This window comes from Periplaneta americana, chromosome 2, assembly GCF_040183065.1.
Source record: "Periplaneta americana isolate PAMFEO1 chromosome 2, P.americana_PAMFEO1_priV1, whole genome shotgun sequence".
Lineage (NCBI taxonomy): Eukaryota > Metazoa > Arthropoda > Insecta > Blattodea > Blattidae > Periplaneta > Periplaneta americana.
The window spans coordinates 34,497,800-34,525,079 of NC_091118.1; the positions used below are offsets into that span (position 1 = coordinate 34,497,800).

The 27,280-nt window shown below is 36.3% G+C and overlaps 1 protein-coding gene across 6 annotated transcripts in view; it reads left to right on the forward strand.

Annotated features, from left to right (window-relative positions):
* Window positions 1-27,280, forward strand: part of mri (BTB/POZ domain-containing protein mrityu) — a 53,838-nt gene that overhangs the window by 16,146 nt on the left and 10,412 nt on the right. For 5 of the 6 annotated variants that reach the window (XM_069815165.1, XM_069815192.1, XM_069815174.1 and 2 more), the window contains 4 exons: window positions 10,307-10,513; window positions 14,836-15,053; window positions 19,933-20,145; window positions 22,321-22,568. In XM_069815165.1, the coding sequence (XP_069671266.1) occupies window positions 10,307-10,513; window positions 14,836-15,053; window positions 19,933-20,145; window positions 22,321-22,568 (886 nt within the window). The remainder of the gene's footprint in view (window positions 1-10,306; window positions 10,514-14,835; window positions 15,054-19,932; window positions 20,146-22,320; window positions 22,569-27,280) is intronic. The other variant, XM_069815157.1, reaches the window with a different exon arrangement.

Here is a 27,280-nt window from a genome sequence, read left to right on the forward strand (position 1 = left end):
AGAGAGTGCTGGTAGGTCCATTGGAGCGAGTGAATCTGTCTGTTGGAATTGGGAAATTCTCGAATATTACCGAATTTACGAAACATAAACCCATGTGATTACGAACCTCCTGAACTGCTGTAAAGAAGGACAGATGGAGTGTGCCATTTGCCACGGATTTGATGTTGTCTCATTGATATGGCTGGAGACAGATTATATTTAAAATCATAATGCTAAAATCTTCCTATATAAATATCCCTTGTAAAAATCATACATTGTTGCCATTTATTTTGGATTACTGTAGTATCCCAACAGTAAAATCTCACTGCATTATGTTAGTTTATTGTTTATTTATTTATTTTAGTTTTATTTTTAACCCCAAGTCAGCGCTGGAATTTGTATGGTACTTTGATTTGAACTGATTATAATTCTAGATTTTAATACAAACTGTTTCAAACTTCATTCATACCCGACACTATAAAATTGATATAGTGAATATCATACGTCTTGATGATAGCTGTTGTGTAATGGAACATGGTGCCATGCTAAAATAGGGATCCGTTAAAGTCTACATTTGATATTACACACTATCATAGGCAGCGATACAGTGAGGCATAGGTCTCCCCCCTCCCATCAAAGTGATATTGGCTACTAATCTCTCTAGGATGAGGTATGAAGAAAGCATAATTCTGCAAATCAAAATGCATGTAGATGTTGTGTTTCTAAGTATAGGTATTCATTATGCGATTTATGATTTTATAGTTTGGTTAAGAAAGAATGTGGGCAAGCTTGAAACATTTTCTGGAGAAAGATTAATTTAGTTCACTTCATGTGACGAGTTTGTGAGGTACCCATTCCTTTGTTTTTTAAATATAGAACGAAGTAGAAGTAAACATATTAATAAGCCTAATAATGAAGAGCCTGCTAATACTATGGATAATGGTGTAAGTGTGTTTGCTATTATTGTGGGTGATACAATAACAATCAACCTGCAACTAATAATAATAATAATAATAATAATAATAATAATAATAATAATTTATTTAATCTGGCAGAGCTAAGGCCAGTAGGCCTTCTCTTCCGCCCAGCCAGACTCTAATTCTAATTAAATATATTTGCTTACATAGTTATTACATTAATATCTAGATCATAAAACAACATGAAAGTAAATAATGAAAATTGGATAACTAATGTTAGTGTGACAATAATAAACATTGGTAAGAAATAGTTATAATAATAATAATAATAATAATAATAATAATAATAATAATAATAATAATAATAATAATAATAATAATAATGAGATAATAATAATAATAATGAGATAATTTAGATATTTATCTGTGATATATATATAACCATTAAACATTGAACTAGTGACCAAGCAAGTGATAACAAATGGACAAATGTGAAGCATCGTATAGAATCACTGATGGCACAGCTCTCTAATTCACACGAGGATGTTAGAGTCTTGTTAACAAAAATTGACAATATTTATTTGATATAATTGACATAGGCTATTGTGAAGGATAATGTCACTCGAATACTTGTTGCTTACTAGACCATTGCCCTGCTCATCTTCCATTGCCAACTTTACAAAACAGTATTTTACCACATTTTTTCATTTTTTACATGCCAATCACTGCTAATAAGTATTGTATTAATTAGGTTAGATTAGTTATGTTAGGTTAGCATAGCTTACACTCTAAAACACTTCAAACCTCCAACTCATTTGTTTCACGAGTTTTTAGGTTATTTCATCACCATGTTTCATGCAGTATTTCAACATTTTCCGCTAAGTTTATCAATATAATTTCATTATTTTTACAATCCTCATTCTTCAAACTTCTGTTCATGAAAAAAAGAACACCACTTTTTGACAATTTTTTCTGTCTCAAAATTGCGAGTTACACTCCCTTTAAAATCTCCTTTTGCTGTACTTAGCATGTATAGCTTTCAGAGGATATAATGAATCTATTTTTCATAGTGTATGTATAGATATGTGTTGTCCACTGCTGTGGAGTAATGGTTAGCACCAGTGGCGGCTCGTGGGTATTGAATCCAGTGGGGGCTGCATACAAAAATAAACCACGCAACTTACTTATTTAAAGATTAGTTCCATGCGCCTTGTCTTGTAGGCTGCAAACTTTTGAATCATCTTCTTATTAAAATCTGATATGTCGTTTAACATAATCTTTACAATGGAAAACATAGCTAATGCCAGTGGCGTAGCGTCAATGTAAGCTAAAAAGCTTAGCTTCCCCAGTTAATAATAATTTCATAATAAACCTGCAGTTTATGAAGAAAATTATTTATCAATTTTAATAGAATTTATATTTACGCATTAAATATTGTGATGCGGCAGCTCAGGATGATTTGTGATGCAGCAGTAAACGAGAAGCCTGCACACACCAGCTTCCAAGCAGACCGGTTTCTTCTGTGTAATCCACCCCGCAGATTTTCCATCCCTTCCTAAGCTACCCTAGTCGCAAGGCTCGCAAAGAAGCTAGCTTTAACATTTAAAATAAATAGTTTCCGCGTTATCCCTTTTCGTCTAGTTATGTTCAGTTGAAGTGTTAGTGTGCATTGTGGCTAATATAATAAATAATGAGCGAAATAACAGTTCCTGACACCAATTTACTTGAATTTTTTTTAGGACAATTGTATTATCAAAACTGACTTACGAACAAAAGTGTGATTTAAAAAACAAATGACCGACTCCCTTGCTGTCAATGAAGGACACAACCAAAAGACAGACGCATACTTACGTGATGATACTAATACTGTGATTTCTCTAAGTATGACAGGGAGTGAGCTAATGTTATACGTACACTTGTCTATTTGTTAGAGATATGTGTAAACCGTGAAATCATATTTTATTACGTATCATTTGAGATCATGCCTTATTGGTGTTACTTACGATGTTCCAACCAATCTTCGACTGCTGACTTGAAATTGACTACTATTTATTTTAAGACTGTATTTTTGTAATACTTTTCTCATATTGCATGAAAGACAACTTGAGTTAGCTTCCCCTACTCAAAATTTCATGCTACGCCACTGGCTAATGCGGTCAGTCTCTCTTCTGTCATCGTATTTCTGAGATAGGATTTTACTCTCTTCAAACACGAAAAGCAACGTTCTGGTTCGGAAGTCGTCATTGGTATGGTGATAGTTATGCGTTGTAGTTCCACAACTTCTGAAAATGAGCCCTGCAAGTTCTCAGATAGAAGAAACTGCAAGAGCTTGACTGCGTCACTGATATTTCTGAATTCTTGTCTCTGATACAACACAGTGAGTTCCGTTTTTAGTTTGTCTTTATCAAAGATTGGAAAAAGCTTCACACATACATTTATCGGTTGCGGGTTCGATCCCGGCCCAGGTCGATGGCATTTAAGTGTGTTTAAATGAGACAGACTCATGTCAGTAGATTTACTGGCATTTAAAAAATCGTGTGGGACAAAATTCCGGCACACTGGCGATGCTGATATAATCCCTGCAGTTGCAGTTGAACCTTAGAAATATCTAACTGGAGATGTTTTAGTTGGTTTTATAATGTATCTACAAGATACATCAATAAATGAAAAAAACTGAGCCAGAAATTGAATTCAGGATCTTCAAGAGTACGCACCAGGGCGTTTGCCTCATTTATTGTGATGTTGTTAGATGTTTCAGATTCCATTATGGTTTGAAAACATTCTAGCAATGGCTCCTTCTTCTCATGAACAACATTTACTGTTCTTATTTTAAAACTCCATCTTGTTGCTCCAGCTGATAGAATTGTCTTTGAAACACATTAATCTAATACAGCCTGTATGAAGATCGAGAGAAGAAAGCGAGGATATTGGATAAATTAGCAAAAAATATGCGAGCTTTGTAGGCTACTTTGTTTAGCGGCTCTTTCCATTATGAGATTCAACTGATGAGCACTTAATTTCAAATTTCTCCTGAATTGTTAAGGTACTGAACTGAACATACTGTAAATATTGTACAGAATTAAACATTGTTGCACTTGTTATACTCACACCATTAAAAAAATGTATTTAAAACTGGGCGCTACTGACAAACTGCTGCAAATTTTGCAGCACCTGGAAACTCTGGATTCACGGAAAGGGGCAGCAGGGGGAGGGGTAAAACTAACGCACAAAGCATCCGAGACGAGACTGGCAGCTCCAGGGGAGGAAGTGGCTTCACCCATCCGTCCTTGTCTCTAGTTTCGCTCTATCAGCACCAGGGGAGGAAGTGACTTCACTAACGATTGCGTGCATGTCAATTAGAGCGAAATTTAAAAAAAAATTAGAGCTGCTAAATAGAGACTGTATAATAAATGTATTTCACAACATAAAACGAGACAAGAGCCACAAATGTCTGGGGGTGCTGCAGTTCCGCAGCCCCCCCCTTCGAAAGCCGCCCCTGGTTAGCACATCTGACTGTGATATGAGTGGCCCTGGATTCAAATCTCAGTTGGAACAATTTACCTGAACACTCATGGATTGAATCCTTAAGTTTCACTATTAGATAATAACAACGAGAAGTTACCTGATTGGATTTTTTCCGAGGTTTTCTCTCAACTAATTGAAGCGGAATTATTGTGTAACTTTGGGCGTTGGACCTCGAACTCATTTCGCCATAATTTATTCAAATGTCATTGTGATCATTACCATAGCCTAGGTTAAGTTCACGGTGCTGTATTCGTACAAGAGAATGGCCATTTGGTGACAATGCCATCCACAGAACATGAATGGTAAACACAGTAAGCCTCAGGCTGCTGTGCAAGACATCGAGTTACTCCCCCATGAAAGAAAAGATATGTATTTGACCTTTATATCCATGAGGGTGCATTCGTATGTTCGTGATAAGAATATGTATTTATGAATTAGCTTAGTTTATCATCCTGTTGTGCCCTCCCCTCAAGGAAATCGTTCTATCTCCACCTATGCACATTATGCTTTTAACATCAAGTTAGCCACCAGCGTGGCTCAGTCAGTTAAGGTGCTTGCCTGCCGATCTGGAGTTGCACTTGGGCGTGTGTTCGATTCCCGCTTGGACTGATTGAGTTTTTTTCCCCGAGGTTTTCCCCAATTGTAAAACAAATGTCATGTAATCTATGGCGAATTCTCGGCCTCATCTTGTCAAATAACCTCTCGCTATCAGCAATCCCTTCAACGCTAAAGTCCACACCTGTGGAGTAACGGTCAGCGCGTTTGGCCGCAAAACCAGGTGGCCCGGGTTTGAATCCTGGTAGGGGCAAGTTACCTGGTTGAGGTTTTTTCCGGGGTTTTCCTTCAACTCAATATGAGCAAATGCTGGGTAACTTTCGGTGCTGGACCCCAGACTCATTTCACCGGCATTATCACCTTAATTTTATTCAGAAGCTAAATAACCTTAGATGTTGATACAACATCGTAAAATAACCCAATCCAATCAATGCTAAATAACCCAGTAGTTGATACAGCATCATGAGATAACCAAGTAAAAAAAAAACTTAAAGTTGACTATAGGAGTGTAAAAGTTAGGCATATAAAATGTGAAATGGAATATGTTAAAACCCTAAAGAATGCATAATATTCATCATAATGGTCTCATCCTTTTCATCCCTTATCGTCACTCCCCTCCTCCTACCCACAATCATCCTCCTCCTCACCACCATTATTTTCATCCCAATCCCTTCCACCTTCTCCTTTTGAACATTATTCTACTCCACACCACCACAAGCTGTTCAAAAGAATCCTTGATTAACATGTACAAGTAATGGTGTGAAACCCTACTGAATACCTGTAGGATGTGGAATGCCAGGTTGGACAGCTGAATACACCACCATGGAATACCAGGTTGACAGCTGGCTACACTACTACTCTTATTATCTGTACTATGGACCACCCTACAAACAGTATTGCGTATTGAAAAAGAGCGAAAAAATTATTTTCCCGAAACTAAAAATTAAAATGTTCACAAAAGTTTCATAATGGTACTTACATTTCACACAACAAATTTGAAGCAAATGCTGATTAATTATTGGTACTGGACTCATTTCACTGACATCACCTTCATTCCATTCAGATGCTAAATAACCTGAAATGTTGATACAGCATCGTAAAATAACAAAAAAAAAAAAAAAGAAAGAACAAATTTAGCCTATAAACACTTTTAATTGAGCTGCATAGAAGTTCTTTTTGGTTATCTTATTTTTTTTCTAACATAAGCATGCCTGCAGCTCTTCGCTTAATGCAGACTGCAATTATTTATTTGTTATTATTGACAGATAAAACAAAAGAGCTATTACTTTTAAATTCCAAGCAATGGTAGAACTGCAAAATAAAAGGCACAAAAATGTTACAGGCTGCATCAACCCAGAACTCACCACGGGGAGGTGGCTGCTAACGAGTTCCATCCATTCACCCACCTACCCACCTACTGCAGTTTGTTTTAATTGCTTTTTTATTCTATATTTTCGTTTAGCTCTTCATAAACATTAATCTGCCTTCTTCTCATAGGATGGGTGTTGTTTTCTTGCAACTAGTATGGACTTAATATTTGAGGAAAAGAATTCGCTCCGGCGCCGGGGATCGAACCCGGGTCCTTGGTTCTACGTACCAAGAGCTCTGACTACTGAGCTATGCCGAATTCAATCCACAGGTCCGGACCGAACCCTCCTCCTTCAATGTTTCCCTTTTTTTTTTTTTTTTTTGCCTGACTCCAAGTTAGGCATATATGTTGACGTATATGTCCAATGTCAACTGCCATTATACTGGGAGCGCACTCAGTTGAGTGACTTGTTTGACCGGGATTCCGCAGTTACGTGCACAGTAATCTGTACAAATATATGCACATATATGCCTAACTTGGAGTCAGGCCAGAAAAGGGAAACATTGAAGGAGGAGGGTTCGATCCGAACCTGTGGATTGAATTCGGTGTAGCTCAGTGGTCAGAGCGTAGAACCAAGGACCCGGGTTCGAGACCTGGCGCCGGAGCGAATTTTTCTCCTCAAATATTAATTCTAATATTACAGATATTATTCTGTAGGACAAATTAATAAATCTATAATAGTATGGACTTGATAAAAACATCTCTTTATTTTTCACCGCAAACTGGAGCTGAAGCATCACTGACTGTTTCCACTAGTCTCTTGACTGATTGTGTGTAGCGTGGAAAGTAAAGAATGTTTTTCAACAAATTCCTGGTCATTTATCATACTCTGCAAATCTTCAATACTAAAATGTGCCAGTAATAGAGATTCTTCTTCTTCTTCTTCTTCTTCTTCTTCTTCTTCTTCTTCACTGGTCCTGTTTTGCATTAAAATGTTGGGGAAGCCTTTGTCAACATAGTCCAGATTTTCCTTTCTATTGCTACTCCTAACATCTCTACCATTGTCTTTCCCCTTCTTTGGCTGACATCATCTATATCATTGATATATGTCTTCCTGGGTCTCCCTCTCGACCTTCGTCCCTGCCTCTTAGCATCCATAATTTTTTTCGGGATCCTGTCTTCATCCATTTGCTTAGTTTCCTCATCTCCAGTTCTCGCTGCACTGGTTGCTGCCCAAGATCCTCTAATATAAGCTCGTTGCAAATCGCATCTCTTTTGGGCTTGCTGTCTATTCTCCTCATGCATTTCATTTGGGAAGCCTTGATCTGACTAACTTCACGGCCTCTAATGGGCTAATTCTCACTTCCATATAGAAGAATCAGTTCAAGTACCTGCTTTCCCAAAGTACAATCCCACTTATCCGGCACCAAAAGGATCAGGCTAGTTCCAGATACGAGATTTTGCTGGATAATTGAATAAATACCAGTACGTACAAAAAAAAAAAAGTTTGTATTTCATAGTGCCAAATGTTGAAACTGCAGCCATGTGAAGATCATTTCTCTATCACTTGCTTATAACTGAATGCACATAAAAACTGAGTGGATTTTCCTAATTAAAACACATCATACAACACAAATAATACACTAATTTTAGGTTCGAATATTCACTGAAAATGAAAGTTCATGCGATCTTCCTAATGTGGCAACACTGACGGCCTGAACATAACTAAATATACATAAAAACTGTGTGGATTTTCTTTATTAAAACACATCACACAATACAAATAATATATTAATTTTAAGTTTGAATATTCACCAAAAACGAAAGTTTGTGCGAACTTACTAATGTGGCAATACTGACAGCCCGAACATAATTAAATAAAGATAAAAACTGTGTGGATTTTGCAAATTTTTTGTGGATTTCCTTTATTAAAATAAATCACACAACACAAATAATACACTAGTTTTAGGTTCAAATATTCACTGAAAATGAAAGTTCGTGGAAACTTCCTAAACTGGCAAAACTGATGGCCCAGACAGTGGTAATGTGACAGATTTAAACGTTTTTTGTTTGGCCATTGTTTTGGTATTGCAGCTTATTTGGGTACTGGTGACGAGGGATTTTACTGTACTGTTTGAGTTGATAATAGATGCTGAAAGTTAAATTTCAGCAGTTTTAATTTCGCACTTTGATAACATCACGTGACTAATCAATTGTAATAATGTAAGTCAGTTCTTTGTACAGTATTGAGATTCATTGTACAAGTAATGACTGAACTATGATCACACACTCACTAATCAGTACTTGATAGTGGAAATCTGATTATTCACTTTGATTTGAAATGTGTCTTCATGCTTCTGCTATGTGGTCCAAATAATAAATAGAAAATCCAAAGTAATCAGTGTTTTAATTGTGCTGTCTAAATATTTAGGGAAGCGAAATTCTGATGATGAGGATCCTTCATCAAAAAAAGAAAAATAATTGTTTTTTTAAAGAGATGGGAAAATATATATAATTGGCTTGTGTCCACACAGGATACTGTTACCCCACTGAAGCTCGCAATGAACCAGAAATGGTCAAACAGCAGGAAGAGAAGTTCCATTGTTTTAATGAAATCAGAATTGCAGTCTTGTGCCAATTCAAAACTGGACTAAGTTATCAAGATTTTAAATGATGTGTCACTGTTAAGAGATGCTTGATCTTCAGAGAAAATATAAACAATCAAACTGAGATAAATTTGAAAATACTTTCTTCATGAAACTCAGCATTAAGTTCCATAAAAATTGTTTTCTTTTTTCTTCCCAGTTAGTAGAACATCAATTTCGTGAATAACCTTATTTAGTTTAATAAACTAAAATTTTGTCCAATATTCTTTTGAGAAGATTAACTCCATATGTAGATGAAATTATTGGGGATCATCAGTGTGGTTTTAGGCGTAATAGATCAACTACTGACCAGATATTTTGTATTCGACAGATAATGGAGAAAAAATGAGAGTATAAGGGTACAGTACATCAGTTATTCATAGATTTCAAAAAGGCATATGACTCGGTTAAGAGAGAAGTTTCTATCATCCAGTCTGCTGTCAAAAAATCTGAAAGTTAGAATTTATAAAACCGTTATATTACCAGTTGTTCTTTATGGTTGTGAAACTTGGACTTTCACTTTGAGAGAGGAACATAGGTTAAGGGTGTTTGAGAATAAGGTGCTTAGGAAAATATTTGGGGCTAAGAGGGATGACGTTACAGGAGAATGGAGAAAGTTACACAACACAGAACTGCACGCATTGTATTCTTCACCTGACGTAATTAGGAACATTAAATCCAGACGTTTGAGATGGGCAGGGCATGTAGCACGTATGGGCGAATCCAGACATGCATATAGAGTGTTAGTTGGGAGACCGGAGGGAAAAAAACCTTTAGGGAGGCCGAGACATACATGGGAAGATAATATTAAAATGGATTTGAGGGAGGTGGGATATGATGATAGAGAATGGATTAATCTTGCTCAGGATAGGGACCAATGGCGGGCTTATGTGAGGGCGGCAATGAACCTCCGGGTTCCTTAAAAGCCAGTAAGTAAGTAAACTAAAAATGTCTAAAATGTCGGTTTCCTCAAATTTCCGCAATTTTTACAAAAGCCATCTTCAAAGTCTATAGGTGAAAAATGCTTATTGCTAGCCCTTTATCTGCCATAGCAAGACATCTGCTTCCACCATGTAGTAGACATACAGAAACTGCTCTTTAGTCTTGTGATTGAACTACAGAATTGGAATTGCATTTAAATGCTGTCATAGTGTTTAATCTTATCTAAAATTACAACGAATGTTCGAAATGATTTCCATCTGCTCGGACATAATGGAACTGTGATGGAATGAGGATGGTAAGAGAAACGTAGTCACTTTGAGGAAAACTGCTTCACTGAAGAATCTGTCGGGGATCCCTTTTATGAGAAGCTGTCAGATGGATCTTTTTTCAGAATTTTAGTCTTAAGAGTGTAATGTTTTTGTCCTATGATGCAGGTCTCGAACTCAGCATCACTCACTGGGACCTGCGAAGAATCAAATGAATAGAGAAAGAGACACAGATTCGATTCAGTCAACAGCTTCGACTTCAAACATGGCGATCACCCCAGTGAGTGACGAGCGAATCACACTGGTGGTGGACAATACAAGGTTCATCCTTGACCCAGCACTGTTCACTGCACATCCTAACACAATGCTTGGAAGGTTTGTATTGAATTCGACATATTAAGTTCATCATAATAGGAAGTCTTTGCACATTTCTGACTTTTTATAAATATTTTCTGTACAATTTTCTTAATAGTGAATAAATATTCTCTCTTCTCCATTGAGGGCTATCTGGATGTAGCTTCTTAGTCAGCAAGATAAACAGTTTGTCAGTCAGTTACTTAGTCAGCCAGTTACTGAGGCCTGGTATACAGTTAATCTAAAGATTAAGGTAAACATAAGTTAAACTGAACCAAGCATTTAATTCAATGCACCATTACAGAGTCTCGGTTAAGTTAAACTGTAGTGAAATACGATTGGTATTACTGTTAGGAAAAAAAAAAGAGGACGATCACTAATGTTTCATTATATTATTGCCATTAAATGACCAACGCTCGTGGTGAATCTTCATAAAAAATCATCTTTGGTCTTTGATAGCAAATATCATAAAAAGAACCTACTTCATTATGCTTGTCAGACTTAAACTCAAATAGTTTCTTAATGCTGGCTACCAACATTATACTCCCAAACACATTGTATTCAGACTAAACCATGCATGACATCCACAATTGAATCAGCTGACTAATGAACTAATAATATCAGTGTGTAAAATGTTTATGAAACAGAATTAAGACAAGTAATAAAATTATTTTTATGAATCTAGTAATATTAGATAATATTATTAGTGTGTTTATAAAACAGTTCCCATTATTTCATAGCAAATCTTACTAGGAGACTGTCACATACAGTACAATGCACAATAAGCTTACAGTAGATTTATGGACACCTCTGAAGTCTTTCATCATTTTCTATACACTTACAGTACTATCAGAGGAAAAATAGTGCAACGCAACAAGTAACTGGTCCAGGGTCCACCGCTATGGAGTAATAGTCAACACATCTGGCTATGAAACGAGCGGGCCTGGGTTCAAATCTTGGTTGAGACAAATTACCTGTTTGGGGTTTTCCCTCAACCAATTGAAGCAGAATTGGTGGGTAATTTTGACTTTAGACTTTGGACTCATTTCGCCATCATTAATTCACATATTATCATCATCCATACAATAGCTTGGGTTAAGTTCACTGTGCCTCAAGTTGTACTTGTACAAGAGTGTGGCCATTTGGCATGAATAGGAGTTCATTCATTCATTTATTTTATTGCATAGATCTTACATGAGCAATGAAGCTTTAAGATGTGGAACATGTCAACATTTTACAATATTACAATTACAATTTTTACAAATGTTTATAGTTTTACAATTTAGTAATTTTCTACAATTTTTACAATTTTGTACAATTTTTTTACACAAGCACAATAAGCCTCAGGCTGCAGTGTAAGTCTTCTGGTTCCTTCTCTGTACAAGAGAGAAAAAAAATACTGGTGTAGAGGTTTAACAGGATGTTTAAAAAAATTGTCTATCTTTGCAAATAATCTTTAAATTCGAACCCTAATATGCACATATTTTTGCACTTTCTCATCTTATTTGTTCCATTTTGTATTCGAATTTCAATTTTTCGAAACAAGGTTAGGACTATAAAGCCTAATTCTGAAGGTTTAAGACTGACTGTCTGCTTCGAAAGCCTGAATCTGTTCATTTATAATTCAAATTGGTGCACTCTGTTTCGAAAATTCTTAACTACTGTGGTCGTTCAGTAATGTTGAGCACTTCCTCATTGTCACTCATAAGTTCTTTGAAAACATCTTTCACATCCATGTTTGTAGCGGGAACTGCCATCTTGCACTGTTGAGTCTTGAACTGCAGTTTAAACAGCAGAGGACTGCCAATCAAGTTAAACTCAAGTTAACTCAAGATTAACTGGTAGTTAAACTCGGATACAACATGCAACAGAAAAATGAGAAAGTGCAAAAATATGTGTTTTAGGGTTTGAATTTAAAGATTATTTGAAAAGATAAATGATTTCTTTTTTATTTTTGAAAACATTCTGTTGAATCTTTTCATCAGTTACTAATTATGCTACGCTACTTTTCCTCTGGTAGTAGGCATACAGAAAACGATGGAAGATTTCGGAGGTGTCCGTAAATCTACTATAAACCTACTCTGTGTTGCAGACAGTCTCCTGGTAAGATTTACTATGGAGCCCGATTTATATAAACACTAATAATATTACCTAATTTTACTAGACTCGTAAAAATAATTTTATTGTTTGACTGAATTCTGTTCAATAAATATTCTAGACAGCACATAAAATACGCACTCTAATATTATTACTTCATTACTCAGTTGATTCTGTATGGAGTTATGTCATGGATGGTCATGCAAGGTTTAGTTTGGTTGCATTGCATTTGGAAGTTGGTTGCCAGCGTTAAACATACTGAAGTACGTAGTATTGGTCCTCTTTAGGTTTTTTTATGATACTCTCCCTGATATCGAAGAACAAAGATGTTTCTTAATGAAGATTCTCCACGAGCGTCGGTTATTTTAAATCAATAATATAATTAAACAGTTGCGATGTTCTTCTTTTTTTCCTAGCAATAATACCAATCGTATCCCACTACAGTTTAACTTAACTGAGACTCTGTAATATGGCACGTTGAGTTAAAGTCATGGTTAGGTTTAACTTAGGTTTAACATAATCTTCAGATTAACCATATTTATAAAACCGGGCCTTAGTTTCAAAAATCTGTTCCAAAATTTCCATGACCTTTATTGAAAGGCTACTGACCTGCTTTGGCCCTGTGGGTAGTCCTTTCTTGTTAGTGCATAAGTTAACCTACAAAATCCATACAAACATTTGTGGGGAGCATGGTTTTATTTGCTACATGTTTGTTATCAAAGTATTACACAAATTTCATGAATTTAAATACTATTATAGTCACAATCATGCCATGGTATGAAAGAAAAATTTCACAACCTCGAGCGGGAATCGAACCTGCGACTTCCTGTTCTCCGGTCAGGCGCTCTACCACTGAGCTATCGAGTTCATCTCACGCCAAAGGCTTGGAATTACCCTTTCATACTGGCGACTCTGTTATAGAGTACTGTCCATAGCGTCTGATTTAGTCAGCACTGCTTATGGGTTGAAAGAAACTTTTATAAATGTAATCTTCATCATTACGATGTTTGGTGACGTATACACGTCCGTTTCTTTCAACCCATAAGCAGTGCTGACTAGATCAGACGCTATGGACAGTACTCTATAACAGAGTCGCCAGTATGAAAGGGTAATTCCAAGCCTTTGGCGTGAGACGAACTCGATAACTCAGTGATAGAGCGCCTGACCGGAGAACAGGAAGTCGCAGGTTCGATTCCCGCTCGAGGTTGTGAAATTTTTCTTTCATACCATGACATGATTGTGACTATAATAGTATTTAAATTCATTAATATGTCACATCAACGGACGTGTATACGTCACCAAACATCGTAATGATGAAGATTACAAATTTCATGTTGTTTCTGCTTTTAAGTGCCAGAAGTCACCAGATGGCAAAGACATAACTATCCATTGTTTTAATGCAAATCTAGTCTTTCAGGTGAAGCGTCCTGTAAAGCAGATTTGAATAATTTCAAGGGAAAAATTGTTCCGGGGCCGGGTATCAATCCCGGGACCTCTGGTTGAACGTACCAGCGCTCTACTACTGAGCTACCCGGGAACTCCACCCGACACCATCTCAACTTTTCCCTTTATATCCACACAACTCGTGTGGGCTGACGAAATGCCAGAGACCCACATCGAGTGCACACAATCTCTGTGTGACTTGGAATTGTGGTTTTCTGTTAATGTACACAGTGATGTGTGTGTGTATATATATATATATATATATATATATATATATATATATACTGTGTACGTTAACAGTGATGTGTGTGTATATATATATATATATACTGTGTGCGTTAACAGAAAACCACAATTCCAAGTCACACAGAGATTGTGTGCACTTGATGTGGGTCTCTGGCATTTCGTCAGCCCACGCGAGTTGTGTGGATATAAAGGGAAAAGTTGAGACGGTGTCGGGTTGAGTTCCTGGGTAGCTCAGTGGTAGAGCACTGGTACGTTCAACCAGAGGTCCCGGGATCGATACCCGGCCCCGGAACAATTTTTCCTTTGAAATTATTCATTGTTTTAATGTCTCTCAAGTGTTTTATACTCTCTCTTTTGACTCCTAATTGTTGCTATTATTCCTTGACTACATTTTGTCCATATTGAAAATGTTACATGAATATATCATTGAGTATTAACACCATGTTAACCACCGGTGTAGCTCACCGGTGCCTTAGCCTGCCGATCTGGCTACAGTGCATAGTGCAGGGATGTTACAGTGTGGGCTGGTGAACTAACTATTCAGTGTTATTTTTCAGGATGTTCAGTTCTGGAATTGACTTCATGCATCCCAATGAACGTGGAGAGTACGAAGTAGCTGATGGGATCTCTGCTACTGTTTTCCGTTCAATCCTGGAGTATTACAAGGGTGGTTTGATCAGATGTCCCCCAACAGTTTCCGTGCAAGAGCTGCGGGAGGCTTGTGACTATCTGCTTGTACCATTTGATGCTCAAACCGTCAAGTGCCAGAATCTTCGTAAGAATTTTTAAATTGTACTTTATGTAGTTATGGTCAGGACTTAGGAGTTCGCTCACAAGTTTAGAGTTCGTCTCCTTCATGAAGGCTCAGTACAGTGCAGTATGGTTTGAACAGCCACCAGACATTCTGAAAAAATGGTCGTTAACACTGCTAAATTAAGATAAAGAAATTTTAGAATAATTCTTAATGAGGAAGAAAGCAGTGGTGGATATTAAGAAGAGGTGAGGTGGGCTGTTCTCCATTGTTAATTATTACACTTCAGAAATTTAAGTACTAAGAAATCAGAAAATATGCAGGTATTTATGCACTGAAAATTGCTGAAATATGCACGAAACATAAATCTGCAATAAAAATTACTGCTTAGCTAAAGTATTTCTTGAGTTGCAGCTTTATTCAGGTAAGATATAAAATATTTTTATAATATAAATACAGTGAAACCTCTCATTACAGACACCCCCAAGATACGGACACTCCTCATATACGGACAGATTTTTATGTCCCAACTGAAATAATATAAAAATAATGATAAATTTAACTCTCGTTTACGGACACTCTCAGACACGGACACGGACAGCTGTTTCACAGTCCTAAAGCTTGCTTTACCTCCTGACTGCGGACAGAACTTGGATTTCAAGACCTAATGTGTTAAAAAATGGAAAATTTAGTTTTGAGAACTGTACAGAAATTCCTTAACATGAAAGAAGACAATAAGGGTCTCGTAGGCTACCACTAGCCCAGCTGGCTATCCCATATTAGCTGGAAGAGGGTGGAGAAACAGAGTCATAAAATTTAACCTGTCTGATGGTGAAATTGTATTCGAGACATGATAGGGTTAATAGGGTTATTCTCTTCACTTCAATCAGTTGTTCTGTTTCGCGAGATATGGCACATGAATGTAAAGGTTAAGTTGAAAACTGTAAATTACAGTACTGCATAACTGTAGACCTAGCATAAAAGTACATGGTACAGTACTGTGTTTTCCTTTTTCTGTCATTCTACTGTAGTTCAAAGTTGCAAAGAATTTACTGTAGTATACTATATTTAGAATTAAACTACAGTAATACATATCATTTAAAGCATGAAGGGATATACAGTATAATGCATATTATAAATTTATTGTTAGATTGGGGAGCCTTCCTCCCAATAAAGGACACCTCCCAGATGCGGACAGATTGTTACGTCTCTTCGATGTATGTCCGTGAATGGGAGGTTTCACTGTAATGTAATAATAACAATATTGAAATAACAAAGTAATACTAGTGGTTATAATTTTCAATTATATATAAGATGCGCAAAAAAATACGAGAACCAATAAAATGAAACACTAAAAATACTTAAAAAATCTGATACCAGAAAATAAGACATGTCCTTTGACTGAAAAAAATTCAAATTATAAGCCAATCGAAAAAGCGAAATTACAAGAATTTTAGCTCGTGAGTTAAAAAATTCGCTTGTTTCTCACACCCTTGACAGTATATAAGATCATACTTCAAATTTTATATGTTGGCGTCATAATGAATTACTAATAACTTATATAGCATTTATATTATATTGTTTTGCAGAAACTTAAATTTATTATTTGTAAATTATTACCTCAGTAATTGGATATTGTATGCATCTTCTTGCAAGCTGCAGTGATACAAGCAACCATGTCACTTGTAATAGACCTCTCTTATAATAACTTTTTTGATATGCCTATAAAAAAGAATCCACAATCATCTGTTTTGGTTCAGAAACCAATTGTATCAACAACTAGCACTTTGAAGTGATTCCTAAAGTCTAGACATAAGATGTTTTAGGAAAACCCCTGTTTTATTCCACTGAGTGAACAGTATAGAGCAGAACAGGTTTCATGGCTGGCTGGCGATGTGCATGGAGGTGGGGGACTCCAGGCCGCGTGAGCCGTGAAACCTGTTCTGCTGTATACTGTTCACCCAGTATAATGGTGTAAGAAAGTTGATATATACGAACCATCAAAATGAAGCAACCTAATGAAGATCTTTGTCGCTTATTTTTGTGTTTTTTCACTTACATATCTGTTTATTGTCAAGTAATGTCTCTTTTTGTAGACTTGAGAGTGTGCTTCGCTCTAACTACGAATAGAGTAGGGAGGGAGAGGAGCAGGAGGAAGAGTAAGAGATAGGAAGAAAGGGAAAGAGGGATGTTATGTATACATTTACGGTCTTACTAATAAACCGTGTATAATTTTTATACCTATTTGCAGATGATATAGTTTTGTGGACTTCTGGATCTTACAGACATAGAGACAAAATTCAAAATTCTGCTCTTAAAGCTCTAAATCAACTACATTAATGGAATACATCAAATCTGATGGCACTCAATTTAAGCAAAAGTAACTACCAAATATTTTCACTTGGTAAAAAAAGAAAGAGAATTCAATATCCAATACAATGGCCAACACCTTCCTAGGACTTATGAATCCAAATATCTTGGAGTTATTTTCGATAGTAAGTTAACATGGAGCAACCATTTGAAATACATTTCTGAAAAAGCTCGTAAAAGATCCTCCCTTCTAAAAAGACTAGCAGGAAAGAAATGGGGATGCTCTAGGAATACTTTGAACACTACATACAAAATGTTTATACAGCCAGTGCTGACATACTGCGGAGAAATTTTAATTACTTCACCTTTCATAAACGACATAGAATATGTTCAAAACCAAGCTCTCAGACTCATTACTGGTGGAATCAAAACAACGCCAATAGATTCTATGAGATTCCTCACTAATATTAACAGCATCAAAATGACAATAGAAGAAAAAGCACTGATTCAATATGAAAAACTTATCAGATTACTAGGAAACAATTATTGGCATTCATGCAGTTCTCTCTGTAGATTGAAAACTAAAAAAAGTTTCATATCCATTGTTTAAGAATTAAAACAGAAAATCAATATCCCGAATTTAAAAGAAAACTTACAAATTAAACCAAACCCTTTAACTCTATTAAATATAGAATATAATCTAAATTTAACAGAAGAAATACTGAAATCAAAAGTAAACACTGAAATACTGAAACAATTGTCTTTAGAGACATTAATATTAGGTACCCTCCACAAAATTGGCTTCATTTATACACTGATGGATCCTTGATCTCCAGAGAACAAGGTGCCGGTGCAGGTGTTACGTGCTGTCTCTTCTCACTTTATATATCTCTTGGATATGGAACAACAAGTTTTGATGGTGAAATCATTGCAGTAAGTGAATGTCTCAGGAATCTTCTATGCCACATCAATAAATTTAGGAATGCAGTTATATTGTCAGACTCCAAAGCAGCTATTCTATCAATCGTTTCTAAACACACACCTTCATCTCAAACAGCAGAAATAACTAAAATGCTCTCTCAATTAATATCACTCAATAAAAGAATTGTATTCCAATGGATACCATCCCATTGTGGAATCCTAGGAAACGAGAATGCAGATGCTTTAGCAAAGAAGGGCAGCACTGCTACTTACAGACCTGTTACTAAATGTACGTATTACTCTGTGAAGAGATTTATTAAATCTACATACTTAGACTTCAACAAACAAAATTTGATAACTCAATCCCAAGGGAAAAAATGGAACTCTCTGCATCAAAATCCACAGTTAATTCCCGATTTACCACGAAAATCGTCTGTGGCTGCATTTAGATTGGCAACAGGCCATGATTGTTTGGCCAAACACCTGCATAGAATTGGAATATATCAGTCCCCTAACTGCCCATTGTGCAACTCAAACCAAGAAATGGATTCGGAACACCTCAAAATCTGTGCTTCAGTGGCTGGCCATGATAATATCTTTGAAAAATATTGGAGTGCAAGAGGTCAAATGACTTTATTGTCAAACGCCTGGCATTAGAAAACAACAACAACATAATTTTTATACGAGACTTATGCAGCGTTGAGACAGAAAACGTTACTAATAAACCATGCATAAGCGATGGATGTATAAACAACCTGTAACTATACAATGGGAATTGCTTTGCAGTAGTTATAATATACAAAACCCCTTCTTTAAGCGTTGTATATAGAGAAAAAATGGCCGCCCCTCTAACAGCCGTTCGTATCGACTGTCATTTTATGATGATGGTTGCCTCGTAACCACAAAAGAACACACCAAAGAGCACAGAATAATTAGAATAATATTGCTGTAGCTTGTACTCTTTGACCAAAATATAGTGTGGTAATCGATCAGAGCCAGTTGTACTATCGATATTTAACACGCCACACTAGAGTGCTCTACTGGATGCAGTAGAGAACCTCAGATATTCTATTACATTTCGTAATGAAGTAATGACGAAACTATGACGTAGCTGTGTAACAGTTACGCTGTTATACATGATGTATGTAGTGATTATTAGTAAGGAATTTACACACGACTTATACACGAGCTAGTCATTGTATAAGTATAAGAGAGTTAAACGTCTGTATATAGAGTTTTTATTAGTAAGACTGTTATAGTTCTGTTGGTAAATTGATCTAAACAACTGGTTTCATATTATGACTGAATGACTTAACAATCAAGCATTCACATCAGTTAAAAAAAAATAAAATAATAATAATAATAATTTGAAGCAGATCTAGTGCACATTTATGCAGTAAGTTGGTAAACTTTACGGTGAAGCAGCATGCAACTGCACAGTAATGTGTGCCATTCTGATGCATTGTTGATACTGTATAAGGCAGAGAATTTTTCTAGTCGAATCTATTTGCAGAATAAAAACTTAGTAAATTGTATCGAAAAGTTCATAAAGTTTCGTCATGAATATCCAAAATCGCTCATTCTCAGATTATGTGATACAGGTATGTTAGCATATTTTAGGGCTCATGTAAGCTGTAAGCTGTGGGGAGCCGGGTGTGAAGTGTGTATACAGGGTGGGATGTTGCAGGGGGGCTGCTCCACGAGCTCTCGAACGAGGGTGCACGCTGCCAGTTCGAAGTATTCCTCGAGGAACTCATTCTCCCATTGATGGTGAACTCTGCTCAACGTGGTGACCGTGAGTGTCATGTCGTCGTCTTGTTGGATGATGACGTGGTGGATTGGGATGAGGAGTACCCACCACAGATGGGAGAGGAATACTCTCAAAGTAAGTATCATTCAGACATAAACTAACATAATGCTTAGTGGCTTAGTCATTTCCATAGTTGCCTCTGGACTAGGATAGTTGTACTGTACGGGAAGAGGGTGAGGTAAACCCCACTTGGAACTTAACTCTACACAGGCCCAGAATTGAACTTTGACATCGCGAGAAATGGCCTGTAAATTTTTCTTGGACATCAGAGTAATCATTTCATATCAAAGCACTGCAATTTTTCTCTCTTGTACCTCAAATGCAGATGTTTCACATTAAAATACTATTCTAATGTTCCATATAAATGTTAAGATGCATTCCTAAGAAATGTTGCTGCAGTACGTGCTGTGCTGGGAAGATCTCAGGACAACTGTTGTAGGCATTGCCACAACGAGGTTGAAACTCTTGCACATGTCCTGGGATCCTGTCCACACGGCGAAGCTCTGCGAAACGCTAGGCACCACCAAGTACGATCAATTATAGCCACTGCTCTTAAAGATGCCAATTACAACACCTTTGAAGAAGTACATGGTCTCTCTGTCACTGGCAGTACACGGCGCATAGATATAATAGCTTTCAAGGAATCTACAAGATCTGGATACATAATTGATTCCACTCTGCGTTTCAAAATGGATGAGGAACAGCCAGCAGAAGTGGATAATGAAAAAAAGAATATCTACAATCCCTATTACCTCAAAAAATACCAGCTAAAAGAGTTTGAAGTCATCGGACTTCTGGTTGGAGCAAGAGGTACGGCTACTCTCTTCATGAAAGATGTGTTTAAGAGGCTTGGAATACCTACATCTATTATTCCGATTGTAACTTTAGCTACATTGAAAGGATCAATTGCTCTCCTGAAGAATCACCTATATTCGAAATCAAACTAAGTTCAGTAGCATTCTTTACTTTTTTGTAACACTTATTTTTCTAAAAATAGGTATATTTCCACTAATCTCAAAAAAAATTATTTGCAGCTATGTACTTGTAAGAATTTCATTGTTAAAACAAAATTTATGCTTTTTCATGAACTTGTAAAAATTTCTATGGTTAAGTACTCTTTGTCCCTTGTGGCAGCTCACAAATGGTGAGAAGATATATAAATTAAAAAATTTTTTGTGTTACAAATCTCTGACAATGGCCTCTCAGGAATGATAAATTCTTCCGGCAAAATTTACTATTTCCTTCACTGGAATTTCTTTTTCCATGCATTTCGCATTTTTATTTCTTAGGAATGCATCTTAACATTTGTATGGAACATTAGAATAATATTTTAATGTGAAACATCTGCATTTGAGGTCCAAGAGAGAAAAATTGCAGTGCTTTGATATGCACGTTTTCACCCTTACAAATTACACTATTTACACACAACGCAAGAAGAGGATCCACTCAAGAGGTGAACATATTGCAACTGGATCACACAGCGTTTGCGGACTGATCGATCCTTCCTTCAGCATGTTCTATGACGAATACGATTCTTTCTGGATGGGCACACTCATACACAAAATGCTCGATACTGGCCCAAAGAAAACCCAAGGTTATGTATGAAGTAACAACCCTGGTGTTCCAAGAGTTATAGTGTGGTGTGGAATACTAGGTGATATGGTTGTGGGACCATATTTCTTTGATGGATATTTAAACCAACACACATATGGAGAATTGTTGGACAGCACTGTAATGGAGTGCCTGTATGATTTGCTACTGAAGAAACAGATAAGAATGTGGTTTCAACAAGATGGAGCCACGGCACATTATGTTCTAACAGTTCGCCAGAAACTAAATGAGATATTCAGTTGTACACTTGGTTGGACAAAGTAGACCTCAGTCATAGCCTCCACGGTCACCAGACTTCACACCCCTTGATTTCTTTCCATGGGGATTTGTGAAACAGCACGTTTTTCAGACAGAGCCTAAATCTATAGGTGGCTTGAAACAAAGGATTACCCATGTTATCCAGCACATCCCACCTACAACACTTTTAAGCATGACAGAAGAATGTCAGGATCGAGTGAGGCACATTTTGAACATTTGCGGTAGTGAACATACTGTATACAATTGTATTTCCACTTAGAGTAATGTTTCCCATTTGTCAACTGACTTCTGTGTCACACAGTATTTAAAAGATTTTCCTATACTTTTTATATTTAAAGTTACATCTATTTGTAACAAATTTGTTTAACTTTTTATTTTCAGCGGTTAACAGCACTGCAATGTATAGATTTTTCAAGTATATAGAGAACCGTGATGTTGCCAAACAAGTAATGAAGGAACGTGGACTGAAGAAGATTCGACTAGGTATAGAAGGTTACCCCACATACAAAGAGAAGATCAAGAAGAGGGCCGGTGGAAGAGCCGAAGTGATTTACAACTATGTTCAAAGACCTTTCATACACATGTCATGGGAGAAGGAGGAAGCCAAGAGTAGACACGTGGACTTCCAGGTAATGTCTTTCATACATAGTAGGAATAAGGCAAGTGATGTGATTGAAAGGCTTGGGGCAATATTGTGCTGTGTCGCAATTTTATTGTTCTCATATGTTAAGCTTTGAAAGTTTCGAAATGTTTTACGTACCATCAGAATTTTGCAAAAAAATCACTAAATATTGGCCAGACCAGTAGGTAAAACAACTGTTTTAGACTCAAAACTGTTTAAAATAAAAACACATGTATCTGACATGTTATTATGATGTACTGAAGTACATATGGAGTTTCAGTGCAGTAATTCTGCGTTTCCATATGGTGAAGAATCGGTAGAATGGAGAAAAATTCTCTCCGGCACCAGGACTCGAATCTGGGTTTCCGGCTTTACATTCTGGCACTTTATATCCACTAAGCCACACTGGATTCATATTCCAATGCCGGATTGAATCCCTCTCAGTTTAAGTTCTACCTACTGTGTTCCCCTTTGTTGGCCTACCCTCGTGTACTGTGACTCAGTATGTGTAACAGTAGACACAGTGTCCAACCACAAGTACAGAGGTGCTCTCATTATGAGTGACTAAATGGCCGGGGTTCGATAGAACATGGCGCCATCTTGAATCACAAAGTGATTACAAATTGATTACTTACGCTTTATCATATTACTATGATGTACCGAAGTACATATGGAGTTTCAGTGAAGTAGTTCTGAGTTTCCATATGGTGAACAGTCAGTAGAACAGAGAAAAATTCTATGGATTCTTCACTGTATTTGATATGTTTTAACAATTTCCTGCTTAAAATTACTACAGTAAAATTGCATTATAATGAATTCGAAGAGATAACCAAAAATTTCCATTGTAATAAATTTTATTAAAATGAAATTGAGTTTGAAAACGTTATAACTGATATATATTTTATATATTATATATATTATTATTTTAATGTACCGAAGTACCCGGGTGCACCTCAGCACATGTGTGGACTTCAGTCCTACATTCATAGACATCTATGATGTAGTGCAGAGGGCGGCCACTAAAGGGAACCCAAGAGTTGGAACTTAAACTGAGACGATTCTGTCCGATGACGGGGTGGGTATCCGGTGTGGCTTAGTGAATAAAGCATCAGCACGTAGAGCTGAAAACCTGGGTTCAAATCCCGGCGCCGGAGGGAGTTTTTCTCTGTTCCATTACTCTTTCTTCATTGTAACTGATGTTCAGCTTTGAAAGTTTCTGAATATTTTTTGTACTATAAGAATTTGGCAAAAAGAAATCACATTATTGGCCAGATGTTTTAGCCTCGAAGTTGTTTAAAATTTAAAAAGTACCTACATTTGACACATCTATCCTAATATTCTCGGTGAAATTTTTAGTGTTTAGTGCCTATAAATTCGATGTCTAATAATCAATGAATTTGAGCTCCTTTATAAAATGATATAATTTATAATTGGCTCACTTACAGAATAGCCTAAGCTTGTGCTCAGGAGTGTTCTTGGAAAGATAAAAGTAAAAAATAAACACTTCAAGCACATTAAGATAATAATATAAAAATTTAAACAGCATATGGTACATTGCAAAAATGAAATAACATTAATTATTATAATATAAAAATGGAGGCAGTATTCTTAAGAGTCCATTTCTCTGCTAGACAAAAGTTTACAAAATAATTTGTACGCTTCCTTTTTAAAATCAAAATCATTAATTAATGTTAGAATAAAACAGTTATATTCCCACTTGTTCTGTATGGTTGTGAAACTTGGACTCTCACTTTGAGAGCGTAACAGAGGCTAAGGGTGTTCAAGAATAAGGTGCTTAGGAAAATATTTGGGGCAGGATGAAGTTAGAGGAAAATGGAGAAAGTTACACAATGTGGAACTGTACGCGTTGTATTCTTCACCTGACATAATTAAGAATATTAAATCCACACGTTTGACATGGACAGGGCATGTAGCACGTATGGGCGAATCCAGAAATGCATATAGAGTGTTAGTTGGGAGGCTGGAGGAAAAAGATCTTTGGGGAGGCCGAAACGTAGATGGGAGGATAATATTAAAATGGATTTGAAGGAGGTGGGATATGATGGTAGAGACTGAATTAATCTTGCTTAGGATAGGGACCTATGGTGGGCTTATGTGAGGGCAGGAATGAACCTCTGAGTTCTTTAAAAGCCATTTGTAAGTAAGTAAGTGTAATTATTAATGAAAGGATTATATAGTCTTGGGCTCAAACTAGAGTTATAACTTAAACCGGATTTGATATTACACTTAAGTTCCATTAGTGGGAGAAAAATAGCATATCTTTTTTTAGAATAAGTATGGGACATCGCAGAATAGAGAAAGGCTATAAAATCCTTGAAAGGGGTGCAGGAAGATATCCTACTACATTATAAAACCTGATAATAAATAAATAAATCATAATTTGAGCAGTAATAACTAATGTGCGAATTTATATGCACTAAAATTAATATTTTCAATCAATATATTTTACAAACACACAATTCATGTCCTCACCTCTTTTGAAATGTCAGCACATGGTTTACTTGATGCATTCTCCTGTTCTTGCGACTCAGTTCTCTATTGTTATCTTGTGAACCAGGCCTAAATATCTAATTAAGAGACACCACAACCAATCTTGATACAACATAAATCTAAGCTCTAATAATAACAAATATATGCAATATTAAGTGGACATGATCTGCATTGTCAGCTGCAAATACAAAGACAATGCTGCTTATGGAAGATAGGAACATGATGTATAGTGAAATAAATTGACATAGGTTTAAGAATGTAGTTTAGTGCATCTTTTAATACATAACCTAAGTAAATTACACTATAACTGTATCTATCCCTCAACCCCCACTCCTTAGTAGTCACCTCCCTTACCAGTGGCCAGTGGGTCATGTTGGCTGTCTGTGTAGCAGTGTCCATTGTGCAGTGACTGTATGTTATGTATAGAGTAACCTTGTATTTGTCTGCACAACAAACATAATGCTAGATTCTTTGTTCCAAAGCATGTGGAGCCATAAATCACTATGTTCACAGACCGGAGTAGGGGTTATAACTCTCAAAATTTTTATTTTAACCACCAGATAATAATACTGCTACACTGAAGTTTGTCAGTGTGAAAGGCTTTGTCATGAAAATTTAAATACGTATTTGTGGAAATATTTTGGAAGAAACATGGTGGGTCATTTTTGTAAGCTATGGTCGTGTATCACTGTGACAGCAATTTTTTATTCAGTGATAGTGGAAACTGCTGCTAGTCTTTTTCACTTTAACCATTGACAGCATTGATATTGTCCACAAAGGATCCTTGTGGAGGCACACAACTTTAGACATTGTACTCCAATGCTTCATCTCTTTGTCATACTTGGGTAGTTTTTGATTAACAAACTATAGATTCGAAAGCAACCATATATGCCATACTTCAGCTGATATCATTATTAATTTTGGGTAAAATCTCCATTGAAATAAGCAATAGGAATCCTTCTCCACTCCATATATAGTGAGGGTCACATAAGAACAGTTCCTAAACAACAAATATTGCCGTCTTGTCAGTGTTGCCAACTTTACCAGATATCACGATCCTGCATACTAAATGACTTATTTACTTACCGTACTTTATGTTGGAATGTTATTCTAAATAATTCAATAATTTGTAACATATTTTCGTAGGCAAACATACGAGAAAAGGATTGACATGTCAAGTATTTTGTCTGGCAATACGAAATTCATTGGTTTGAATAAACAATTGACTCACGAGACCAAACCTAAAAATGTATTTTGTCTGACCACATGAAATTATTAGTACTAACTCCGAAAACTTACCTGACTATAGTCTTGAATTATAACCACAACGAAACACATAAAATATGTATTAATATTAATACTGATATTAATTAATTATTAATTTGTTCAAATTTCACTAGCTTCCAGTAACCAGCTGAGAAATCTAGTACATTTTTAATTTCATGGAACTGCAGTACCGACAAAAATTGTCGATATTTGTCTCAGCTGCCAACATACCAATTACAAAATCACTACCATTTGTCATTATCGAAATTCGAAACGAAGTTGGTAAAAGAAAATTCAACCTGCAAACTAGAAAATCACCACAATCCACTAGCATATGTAGTAATGGGGGAAAAATGGTTAGGTTTCACCACAGTCTAGTATATATACAGTCACGAAGCTTGAGTTGTGAGGGTGCTAGGAACAATAGAATGTGCCGGTACTATTTCGCATTGTCTGTAATGAGGTGATATTAGCGATCCTAGTGGTTAGCAACTATCTATGGATGCATATTTACTACGTATTGAGCTTCGTGACTGTATATAGTAGACTGTGGTTTTACCCTTAGGGTATGAAGTAAGCTGACCCAGACTATATACAGGGTGGAAGGGAACCTATGTACATTAATTCACAGAGGCAATAGATCAAGTCAATACGAACTGGTTTTGTCAAATAAGTTTTTTGATACGTTCAACAGTTTTGAGAATACAAAGCCATTGCTCCCAGTGGGGTTGAGTATAACTTCACTCCGCAAGATTTGCAAGAGAAGAATGTAAACAGAAACGTCTCATCAAATACATTTCGATCAAATTATTGTACATTAAAACGTAAAATATTTACTGAATTAATTACGCAAATTATTTGGTTTTTAACATTCATTACTATGCTAAAACTTCTTTAACTGTAAATTTAATACCATGAAACTTATTTAATGTTCATAGTATC